Source organism: Larus michahellis, chromosome 6, assembly GCF_964199755.1.
Source record: "Larus michahellis chromosome 6, bLarMic1.1, whole genome shotgun sequence".
Lineage (NCBI taxonomy): Eukaryota > Metazoa > Chordata > Aves > Charadriiformes > Laridae > Larus > Larus michahellis.
In genome coordinates, this window is record NC_133901.1 from 40,455,136 (window position 1) to 40,467,450 (window position 12,315).

Below are 12,315 nucleotides of genomic sequence, written 5' to 3' on the forward strand. Positions count from 1 at the left end.
ATGACTTGCTTAGAAAATGAAAAAGTTTTATGGAAAAATGGAAAGCTCTTGTCTGTGAAACTGTAATGTACTTGCCAAAGGAAAATTTAATTGAGGTTGCTGGGACAACAACTCAAATGCTTGATTTTATCCTCTTGAGCATTTTAATTTTTTTAATTCTAGGGGGTTTTTATTCCAAGGAGAATAAGTGTTCTGTTTTATGTGATTTTAGCCACGTGTTGTCACCAAAACTTGAACTCCCAAAACCAGAGTGCACACTCCTGCTCTTACCAATGACTGTAGCCAGGCCGCATGCCCCACAGGGTTCTTGCCCTGATGCTGGGACAGTGCTCCGGAGGGCCCCCACCTCCGTGGGTGTTGCAGGGGTTATGCAGAAGGTGCCACCCTTCTCTGTGATGGCTCCTCTGGAATCCCCAGCACAGCGAGCGAGTGATGCTGCTTCAGTGGGGCCTCACCTCCTTTGGGTAATTTTGGAACCTAGGAAATAGATATTTTGGAACTAAGGAAATAGATAACTAAGGGAAAATAACATATTTAATGATTGTGCTGGCAATTAAAGTTAAATAGGTTTTTCAAATCAGAAAAAGCACGTCTGTATCAGTGAGTTTTGAGAACTGTAAAATAAATAGATCTATAATGGAAGAAGATGTATTTCAATACCCTAAATGTAGCAGCTGCTGCCTCCTCCATAATGCAGTGTGAATACTAGCTAGTTTGTCCTGCCAAGGGACTGCTTTTTCATGAAGCATCACGTAGGTAATACAGATATAAGAAATACTACTGCTATACAGTAATTCTAGAAGCTCTGTAAAAGCTATTTTACATCAGATAAGAAATAACAGTTCACCAAGAGAAAGGGAATGTGAGAGCTAGCTACAGTAGTAGCTACAGACTTCAAGGTCCTCCCAAGGAAAAGAAATGCAATGCTAACTAAGCAGGTTAGAAAAAAACAGAATATGGCCATGTGTGCTGTTGTGATGACTGCATTATTCATGCAGTCATTGCAAGGTGTATTTATGCATCTGCTCAAAATGTTTGGTTTGCAATCAAATATCAGAAGTTTCATGAATCTGTTTCACTGATGTAGCAGAGATTACAGCTATGCAAGCCAGGGCAAAACCTAGTAATAGTCTAACCTCGTGTAGTTTGAAAGACATTTTGATAAGCATACCATGACTACCAGACACAAAGTGTGATGCATGTGAGTTAAGGCAATGCAGAGAGGTACATAGCTCCTTCATAAAGACCTTTGATAGTTGTGACTTGTATTTTGCCTATAAAGATAGGAAAAGGCACCTTAAATTTTTGAACGAGTTTTAGAAGAGATGCTTTACCATACAGTAGAAGTTCTCTTATATCTTAAAATACCTGCAGTATAGCTGGAAAGTATTGCACTACAACCCAGTATAATCCACTATCAAATTGCTATACGTTTGAAAGCTCAGCTCTATCTTTTGGAATTATTCATCCTACAGTTTCCTCCTGCTCTCCTGTCTGCAATTCCTAGGGAGCCGTACGAGTGTTGATGCAGTCTCTGAAGCTGCCCTTTTCCTTCATCATTCTAATGCAGCTTCAGAAAGCATTCGTCTTAAATGTGGCCAGCATCTCACGTGTGTAATACACATAAAGGGACGCAAAATCAGCAGCAGCGCTTCAGGGACAGCGCTAATATTTAGCCAAGCTGCCAGCACTACAGTGAGAACTGAGAGACATTTTTATACATCTGTGCTGACAAATGTAAGCCCTGATTGGAATGCAGTTTGCACAGCTGTCCTCATCCCCCAGCAGCATGTCAGAAATTATCTTGATGAGATCATTTTTTATTCATTTTATTCATTTTTCTCTGTTTTGGGGAAATTCCTGCATAACCCTAATGCAGAAGAATGTTTACCCCTTCCTGGTGTAACACATCTTGAGGTTATTACATCTAACATCTGCGTGCTCTCCGTGTTCTTGGAAAGCACCATTCCCAGCCCCAGCGCTGTTGCTGTAGCAAAGTTGAGGCAATATGAATCTAGTGTTACTGCCCTACCTAAAATCTGAGGAGGAAAAGGTCATGGAAGCTTCTTGTATTTGCTATCCAGACATTTCAATGTGGAGTTAAATCTGCAACACAGTTTTGCACCTGATCAGAGCACTGACCTCTGTGAAGCTGGAAATTCAGTGAATTATACGTATTATTTTATAATTTGTCCATGCCTCGATTTTATGCTATTGCATAAATGAAATTTGAAATTGCACAAATGAGTAAAAGTTAAGTAAGAGAAATTGTTTGAGATTTTGCTGTGACTATGGTGAAAAGGGACAGTGCACTTAAGATTGTGTAGCTCGTGGTGCTCTCTCCTTGATGCACGTTTTTGTTTGAAAATAAAAGTGCCTACAAAGGAAGTTGATCAGGAGGAACCTACTGAACAGACACTTACTGGAGGTTGAAGCTAGACTTTGGTCATTTTCCACAACAAATACATGTTAATATTTTAACTGGGAACAGCACCCTGTAAGTGTGAATGGTCACTATCTAGCAGCCTTTTGATTATTGCTGACTAGTTTGTGTCCTAACAATCAGACTATGTTAATACTGAGACGGGATCACTTTTGAGTGATGCTGAAATCAACCACGGTTACAGTCACTCATTTTTCTTTGGTTGGGTTCATTGCATGGTAACATCTTATTTTTACATCATTGTAACGATTATGAGAGATTTTAAACTTACAGTTTTCCTTGAAAGTCTCCAAAGTGTAATTTAAAGACATTTTAGAGTACTTTGAAATGCTAACTCTTGAAGGATGAAAGGTCCAGTAGTCCTGGCAGTGCCTTGGAGAACAGCAGGCTGTGGCCCTGTGTGAGCAGCATGTTCTCCCATACAGCATCTGTGGGCAGAGCGCAGATTGACTTTACGTGGCCAGGGGCTTGTGCTCAATGGCTTCTTGTTTTAGCCTCCCACTGGCTCTGATGCTGAGTGTGGTTTGCCTGCAGGGGAGCTCTAATGCTCCTGTATCTCATAGAATTGGTAGAAGTACAGTTGGGTGTGATTTCAAGAGCTCCCTTTGTCTGCTGTCTTTGCTAATCTCTTCCTGCTAATTTCTTATTTTTGTTCTATTTTTTGTCCAGTGTTCTTAAACTCTGTATATGTTAGAAATCCCATCACTTCATAGGCAAGCTATTTTCCTGTTAGTTTTCTCATGAAAGTTCTACCTTGTGTCTGCACACATTTTTACAGTGCAATAATTTGCCCATAGTCTATACAAAGGAGTGAGTAACAGACTAACTGGTGTTCAGTAGCCTTGGTCATAATACTGCTCTATCAAATTGTCTCCACTGCATTTGGGAACAGATTCAAAGGGTTCGTTATAGTTAGTTCAGTGGTTCTGTTTCTCTTCTATTGCATAATGCCCTGCACCATCTCTAAACAAAGATTAGTAGCGACTATACTGAAATGAGAGCTGTGTTGGGTTGCGTTTATTTTACAGGGCGTCAGACACCTCCTGTGCCCTACTTTCCATGGTATGTGGACACACTTGTGTACTTCTCTTGGTATTTAAGTCTACTTCTGTTTTCATTTGAATTGTTCCTTTAGGTAGTCTTGAGGAATGAGCAAAGTCAAGATGTAAAGTTGAATATTTTGTTCATAGTGAGTGTTTTTTCGGCTCAGGTCTTGCAGAGACAGTCAATTGTTGGGTATCCTGGACAACTACTGCTTTTGCGGTATTGCTCTTGGAATGATAGAAATTTCTTCTTCTGTGCAGAAACCATGTCTGAGCGTTTTGAAACCATCTGGCAGTTCTGTGGCCTCATATCGCAGTTATGTTCAGAATAAGCCTAAAAGATAGACAACAGAGAGCGGGAGTGTTTGGAACGGCTTATTTGCCAGCAGTAACATTTCTGGTGCTTAACTTCAGGATGAAATATTTTGCTGTTGTCACCATGAATCTTAATGATTAATTCTTTGCTCCTGGCAATCCTGGAATATCTAGCAATATCGAATATTACTAGAAATAGGATTCAGACTAAGCGAGAGCCAACTTTTTGTCACATGGATACCATATATAAATGGACAGTATACTTTATGTAACATTCCTATGATAATTTTTGGTATATTCTTAAAAAACTGAAAAAGTTATTTCTGAACTGTTTGTTATTGTCCTGTGCTTTGGTGCAATAATAAGGTTAGCATGTGATTTTTATTTCCCTATGTATGTTGACATACCTATGCAGCTATGGAGACCACCAACGGCCACTGATTTCACTATCCTGCTAGTATTATTTTCTGTTAAGAAATAGGAGTTCCATATTTACTGAAAATGCTGAGCTCTACTGTTCAGATCCAAGGAATATCTGCTTTCTGGAATCCTCTGCTCCAGTGAACTATGTCAAAGAAGGAGTAAGGCAGTTGCTGCTTTCAATTTTTACAAAATCCCAATTTTCAGCATGACTTGGAACAAGATGCATGGCATGCAACAAGCCATCTGATTAATCAGCAGAGAATTTGCAAACATCAGCAATGCTTCAAGATGATATAGGAAGATCTGGTATCATGTCTCCTTGTGCTTTCCATATATAGTTCTTTGCCCTTGCTCTTCCCCTCATCTCCATGAGAGTTCATGTGAGGTCTGCGGTTTGACTAAACATAGGGCTGCCTGGAGTCTCTGGCTTTTGGTTTTTCCCTTCCTAATTGGCTTTTACTAGTTGTTTTTCAAGCATGATGGTGTCAAGTCAATTTGCTCAGGAGTCGATCATGTGATTTCCATCATGATGCTTATGTAAACGCTTCTTCCAGCTTGCAACTTTATTAGCCCATTTTTTTCCAAAGGCTTATTGAGGTGCTGTCCATAGCAAATCAATGACACGGGTGTCTTCTAGGTCATCAGGGGGAGAGAAAGAAATCTTAATAAAGCCGAGGTCTTTTACTGGCTTAACTGAGGTTGCTTTTCTTGGTGCTTACAGGATGGTATAATGAAACGCTGCTGCTTTCTCTAGTTCTTCATGATTTGAAGAGTGCAGAGTGGTCTTGACAGCAAGAATTTGCCTTGATAAGTATTTTCTTAAGCTCCATTTTCACACAGCAGCTGATTATGGGATTTCTGCGATACTGTGGCAGTGGTTTTGCAAAATTATCTTTCCCTAGCATACAGGTGGAAGATGCACCTTTTGCCATGTAGAGGCAATGTATTGAAGGAGGAGGAGAAATTGCCAAAGACTCAGTGGTGGAAGCCTTGAGTGATGCATGGTCCGTTTTGGACAGAAAGTTTGGGCTAATCTAACAGTCTATATTCCACTTGGTTGTGGTTGTTCCTGTTCCGAGGGGATGGGGTTATTCTGGGGGAGAGTTTGCTGATGTTTTCCAGGGTAGCTGGAAGTTAAAGGAGCTTTAGAAGTTGGGCATGAAAACCACACCTAGTGGATGAAAATGAAACAAAAAGTGCTCTTTCAGAAAGCTTGAGGTGATTAGCAGGACAGACTGGAAATATGTAACCTACTCTGAAAGCTTAAGGGAACAATACAGGGTTAACAAATGGAATTTGAAGTGGTTTTGTAGATAACGGTTAAGATGCTTTGGGCATACTGCACATACCACACATGTGCCACTTATTTTAGTCTGTAATCCCAAGCGTCCCATGCCCTGCTATTGAAAGCAACGTATACTGGAGAGGCGAAGTGCTGATGGTGAGGTAACAGGAGCCGTTACGGATCTTGACAGAGTAAACACTGCAGCGCTTCGGTGTATGTCTTTCATGGGCATTTTGAATATCTATAACGTGCTGAATTTCACAGGTCACAGCGGGGTTGGCTTCGAGGCATACTGTTTCGAAGTGTTTGGGAGACCTCTGAAAAATTACTGCAGGCTATCCTTTAAAAGCTATCGCGTTTCAGTCTTTGAGGTTTGATCCTAGCTACTGCTGAGGAAGAATAGGATGAGACCACAGGCTTCCTGTTCCCTCATTTGGAAAGCCTTTGAAGTAAAATTTTAAGTATCTTGTAGCAGAAGTTACAGGATTTCCTTTTTTTTAGTTCTGCAGAGCTTCAGATTATTTGGTGTGATGGCAGATGAATTTCCTTGTCAAAGTTAAGAAGAAAAAAAACCGACAGATTTTGTAGGTACTTCTTACTCAAGAGATTACAGGGGAGCATAAAGCAGACTTTGTGGGGGGAAAAAATTGTATGCATTTCATCGAGCTGTGGGACCTCAACTCAATTAATGTTCGTAGTATTGTTTTCCTATCCTTATTTTATATTTAGTTTTTTTGTATTGTTGAAAGAGAATGTGTGCTTCTGATTATGGATTTCTAATTCTGTGGACATTTTAGCAGAGACTGAGATCTGAGCCGGCAGCATTTGAATCATAGTATAGCAAACATAATATTTTCATGATGGGTGGTGGTTGAATAGGCGGATTAAAAAAAAAGTCATACGCAAATTATGCTGATTGTTTTGGCACTTTGTAACTAGGAAAGGAGATTTTTCTCGTGGCTGTATATTCTCAGTGTCCACAATTTTAACAGTTAAAGTATAAATGAATAAATGTGTGTTTTTCTCTTGGTAGTAGCTTTGTAAAAGCCTTAGAGCTATCCACCGAGGTTAAGAGTGTGTGTGTTTGAGGTGGGGTCTCTTCGATGGAAAGAAGGGACAGTCTGTCTGATGAGCTTCACTCTGCCTCTCTCGCTGTGTGTAATGTGCATCTTTCCTGGCTTCGCATGTGAACCTACAGCCTCTGAGTCCCACGGAACTGTCTTGTGCACATCTGGTTGCTGTATGTAGACTACAATGTCTGTACTTGAACTGCTGTTTTAAAGTCTCAGTTGGGGCACACATTAGCCGTTATTTTAATGACTAGAGCAGAATTTTAGATAATTACAATATCTTAGATACTACCACTGGTTTCTGTGACATAAGAAGTTTCTAAAACTGAGGATCCTTCATAGGTTTAAGTTGCATAAGCACACATCTGTACTGATGCTAGTTGTCAACCGTTTGCTCTCGGAAAGGGTGCCTGAAATACCACCAAGCTATAAATCCCCTGCTCTGGTGGGCTTCAGCTGACTCTTCTGAAATGTCACCCACTGCAGTTTCAGGAAAAAAAAATAATTTCTGTTTCTTCTTGCAAAATCTGGATCAGTAACTCCAGATTATGGTTTAAACTATTTCAGCTTGCCTTTCCAATTCTTGGGAAGATATTTATATTGTTTGTATCTCATGTCAAATCATGTTTTTCTTTCTGCTGAATTCTGCCATGTGTTGCTTTGTTTGCAAGTCGCTTCCAAGCCAGTAATCATAAGCACTCCATCTGGTTGGGGAGCAGGGTAGTGATAATATAAAAGGATATTTCCACTATTCTGTTTAAAAGAGTCCTCCATCTGTACCAAATCTGCCATTTTAATGAGATTGTAAAGGGGTTTTGTTGTGTTATTTTTTTTTTCTTTTCAAAGAGGGGAGGAGATTGATGGTTGAGATATTTTTTTCCTTGCATATGTACTCATTACGTGATTGTATCCAAGGCCCTTTCCCTCTCCTAAGATGAGAATGACTGTAGGAATTTGCAGTTCATGTAAAGTAACAAAAGGATCCTGAAAATTTTACCCAAAGTCTATACCAAATTGATTTTGCCATTAGTATTGAGCCTTTCCTTTATTACCCTTTGTTAACAGCATGCATGTGAGAAATCATCCTGAAAACTGATCTACAAAGTTAAAAAAAAATATAGTTTCATTATGATTTATGACATGAGCTTTCAGTAATCAGAGCTGAATTGATGGATGTGAATGTGCTGAGATGACTTTTTTGTGCTGGCAGATTTTAATTTTTCTTTGTGGTTTTCTTTTGTAATTCTGATCATTGCTCTTTTAAAATTAATGGAGAGAGAATTGGGCAACTTCTCTTATGAGAACATCACAACCTAAACCAGGACAATTTTGTGGAGGTTAATAGGCAACAGTCTGGGTCAATCATCCACCAGTCTCATCATACTAATGTGAGCTCAAAAAGCCAAGAGCCAGCGACTGGAAAAGCAAAGTAGCTCTGGCAGAACAAATGAGCAGGCAATGGGTAGGGGAGAGCGGTCTCAGAGGAGCTGCTAGAGGGAGCAGGCTGTCACGCAGACCCTGCTGCCACCGTCTACGGAACATGGAGAACAAGGGGCACAACCCACTGGTAAAACAGATACACGCAGAGATGGTGTTGAATCCTTTTCTCTAAAAGCTTTTTTTTTCCTCCTTTCCAAACAAGCAGTGATTCTGCTTTAGGAGGGCTGTCAGATTGCCAGTTCTGTGTCACCAGTCTCCACCCCCTGACAGGACGTTGCAGCTCAGTGGTACCCAGTGGCGTGGGGACACCACCCCACAATGGTCTTGGTCTTCCAGATGGAGAGTCTTGTGAGTTTCCGTAAAACCGCCCAATTTAATCCTTTTTATCTACAAAAAGAACAATTCTGCAAGTTTTAAATTTCATGTGATTCCCTTGAATCCTGTTACAGAAATCATCGTATTTCCTTTCTCCTTGTGCTCAGGCACGTTTTCAAGGCAGAAAAGGGTATTTAGGTGCCTGGTTCTTATTCAGAGCCAACTCCTCTTCAGTTAGAAACAAAAATTCAGTCACTGGATAGTAACCCTGTGCTCTTGGGTTTCTAGAGCTGGGATGTTTCCTTTTGTTGCTTTGAACTGATAGTTCTCAGTCCTCAAAACAAATAGTAATGCTAAGTCAAAATTCAGCTTCAAAATTAAGGATATGACAACTGTGTTGTTGTGGCAGCTTGCAAAAACGACATTGCCGAGGTAACTGTGGTACAGATGATTGAAATCTCTGCTATAGGGAGCTCTGCACAGATATGTCAGTGAGGTAAATTCATTTAAACTGACTTGTCATCTTGTATTTAAATGGAGGTGGAGGGCTCCTCCACCCCTGTAGCTTCTCTGTAGTCAGTGGCAGAAGTGGGTCTTAGTCATAGACACTGTAGTGCCATAAGCAAAAATGAGCAGAAGCAGAAAGTAGTTGTTAATAGAGTGTATCATCAGTGACATTAATTAAGTCATTTCAAGCTAAATCATCACCTAAGTGCGTGGCCTGCAATATTTATGTAGTGAATATATTTGGGCCTCAAATTTTGCACCTTCTGAAAGATTTACATGGACAGTTAACAACAAGTTCTGCATTATAACCCAAGAGTATGAAGCTGCTACCTGGTGGCTGCGCTCTGGTTGGTGCAAACATGGAGAAATGTTTCTTGACATTTTGAAATTATCCTTATAATGTTTTACATATAGACTATTTCCTTTCCTAGACAAATAAGACACTGGGCATATTGGGCACAAAAATATTAGACCTTGATTATTTTTTTCCCCTCTTCTTACCCTTTCTTGTTCTTCTGTACCAGCGAATATCTATGCACAGCTCACGTGTGTGAGGTGAGGTGTGGAACAGGCAAGTGTAGTGCGTGCTGTGCAGGTGCTTGTGGTGAATGGAAGAGATTTCAATATTCCCTTGCTCAGAAGGTGGGCATTCTTTAAAGCCACTCCTAACATAAGAAACTGTAGGGAAGTATGCAGAAAATTCCTTCTGCTGCCAAGAGATTTGCTTCACTGAAATAGTGAACCTGTGTCTCCCTCTGAAGGAAAATGATTTTGGATTTGGTACTGCTTTTAATCTCTCTAGTTTAGGAACTTGAAGTATATAGAAAGCAGCCTGTTAGTTCAGGAAAATAGCCTCTAGAACCAACGACACAAATCTATCATAATTAGTCATCAGAAAATCTGAATAAATATAAAATTACCATGGAGTAGGAGGCAGGCATATGTGGTATTCAAAACACACAGAGTGTAAAATGATGTTATTGTTGCCTTTAGAAATAGTTCAAAGTAGTCTGCATTAGAAAGAGCTGATAAGCAGAATGACAAAAGCTTGTTTCATGAGTGATTCCAAGCAGCGGTGGTTTTCTGATCAGCTGATGCTGCAGCTATTTTGGGTATTCCACAGATCATGATTACATACACGGGGAATGATTGGAGGCAGCAAATATGGTAAGTGAGCCAGGAATCCTGGGACACGCTCCGTTACTAACTTAATAGTCTTACAATCACTTGTCCTTTGCCATTTAAATAGCCAAGGGAAGTTTAACAAGTGACTGTGCTTAGTTCTTTTTTTTCTTTTTTTTTTTCCAAAGAAAAAAAAAGAAAAAAAAAAGGAAACCACTTCCTGAGGCAGCTATTTTTAGCAATGGAGCAGTGTCCAAAGTGTTAACTAATTGAGTCATCAGGTTTCATATCTGGCCACAGAAAATGGCAGTGGAAGAGGGAGAATGCTTTCCAGAACAAGTAAGCATTTGTGGATTCTGAAATAAGAGTGAAGTCTGCGTATCAAGTTTCTTGTATTAGTGTTTTAAGTCTTTGATTGTATGAGACAAAGCTGGATGTAGGAAGAGGTACGTTTCGGCTTGTTTGGTGTATTTAGTGTTGTGACGGTTGGATTGCGGTATAGGCTGAGGCAGCAGTCAAATGGTATACGGAATTATTTGTTTTCTCTCTCCTTACCAATGGCTACATTCTGTTCAGGACACTGTATAAGACACTTATTAAAATTGCAGAAACATTTTGTAATGTTTTATTCTCTGAACGGTGCCCTAAGTAACCTAGATATACGTAGCAATTTTGTTCACTGAAATGTTTTAGCAAATCTTGCATGTTTTGAAAAAAGTTTACTGAAATCTATGTTTTTAAGGTGTATTTATCAAATATCACACCTCTTCTACTGACAATCAATTAAACTTCAAAAGGAGCCTGCTCCTACTATGCTAGTAGTGACCTGTAAGGAGGCACCCGTCTCACTCTCAGGGGTAGTCCCAGTGACATCCAAGGTGCTCCCTGTGTGGTTTAAAAATTCCACAAGTGAGTAAGCTGCTGTGGAATGACTTCCCTATTCCCTGCAAACTAGGCTCTGAGTTCTTCATAGCTTGAGTTATTCACATCAGTTAAAAACCACAAAGTTAAAACAATTGTTCTCCAAGCTGCTTTACTGCAGAATTAAAGTACCGGGTTTCCAGGAAAGTGTGGTATCGTGTCACTATTATTGATGAGTTCCAAGCTTTGTGGAAGCATCAATTAATGGCAATATTTATTTTATTTTTTTTTTTAGTTAGAGGTATTACTGATGGTAGCACCCAGCAGTTTACTAGCTAATTTTTGTGTCAGCAATAGCTTTGTGCTCTGAAAAAATACTGTGGTGAGTTCTCTGAAATGTATACGTTGTTGTTTACTTGTTGTCCACACAGGACTGGGTTGTTGCTCTCTCTTAAAAAACGTCTTTGAAACTCTGGTTGTTTTCTTGTGATGCTATTCTTGTTTGTAAATTCATTTCCACCAGGAATTTCAAAACTATGAAGACATTTATTTTGGGGGATTTTCTTTGTGAAGCAGTTTCTTGCAGGTGAAAGTTTTGTTGGATTCAGATGCTTTATGGTACTTGATTAAACTCTTTTTTTTTTTTTTCCAGTTATGAAAATGTTGTTTACTCTCTCCTGTTTTTTCACACAGTAATATCAGTCTTTAGGGTGATAAACATCTTGGCTGATGCTTTATATGAGCCCCAGTAGCACAGAACTTGATGCGGTCCTGCTAGTTTCTGTGTGCAACAGTTTGGAGAGGAGAGCAGACTGAAAATCCCGCTGCCGGCGAGCTGCGGCGTTGGCGATGTGCTGGTCTGTGGTATGCTCTGCCCCTCTGTGTTGCAACGGAATGGTATTTACTCTACATTTACAGGGGTTTGTTAGAAGTTGCATAGAAACTGATCTTCCTGTTAGTATATACATTGTTTACTGAAGATGTAGTAGCTACTTGAAATGGAGTTGAGCGATGGAGAAGGGGTACAGTATATATTTGTTTTGTAAGTTTTTTCTTGATGATGTTGTTAATGGCAGACTTTGATTCTTACTCCATACTTACTAAGTGTCCTATAGGTTGCCATGTATGTTTTAGGTGTAAGGTGAGAAACAAACTGCTGCGTGTTTATCCTATAGATTTGCTGTTCAGAAGTGATGCTTTAATTAACAGTGTATAGTAATGGCTTATTCTATCATCAGATCTAGGGGACACTACTGCATAGGGCTGGTAGGCAGTATTGTTTGTCATAACTTATTTCTATAAGCGTATAATAAACTGATCTTCACTCTCGTGGTCAAATGAATAACTAATTCTAAATCTGTGTTTATTAAAATAATAAAGTTAAAGTCTTTTAGCCCGGTTTGAAAAGCATTAATTCATTAATGAAATATCATTATTTACTTCAGTTAAACAATGATGTGTTTTCCAAACATACTTTATTCTGATGCTAGG

General features: G+C 39.6%; 1 protein-coding gene across 4 annotated transcripts in view; it reads left to right on the top strand.

Moving 5' to 3' along the window:
* ANK3 (ankyrin 3) overlaps window positions 1–12,315 on the top strand; it is a 381,272-nt gene that overhangs the window by 204,893 nt on the left and 164,064 nt on the right. For 2 of the 4 annotated variants that reach the window (XM_074592968.1, XM_074592970.1), the window contains exon 1: window positions 10,006–10,302. The exons of 1 other annotated variant lie outside the window; for it this stretch is intronic. In XM_074592968.1, the coding sequence (XP_074449069.1) occupies window positions 10,267–10,302 (36 nt within the window). In that variant the 5' untranslated portion in view covers window positions 10,006–10,266. Of the gene's footprint in view, window positions 1–10,005; window positions 10,410–12,315 lie in introns of those variants that run through there. One more of the 4 variants, XM_074592971.1, reaches the window with a different exon arrangement.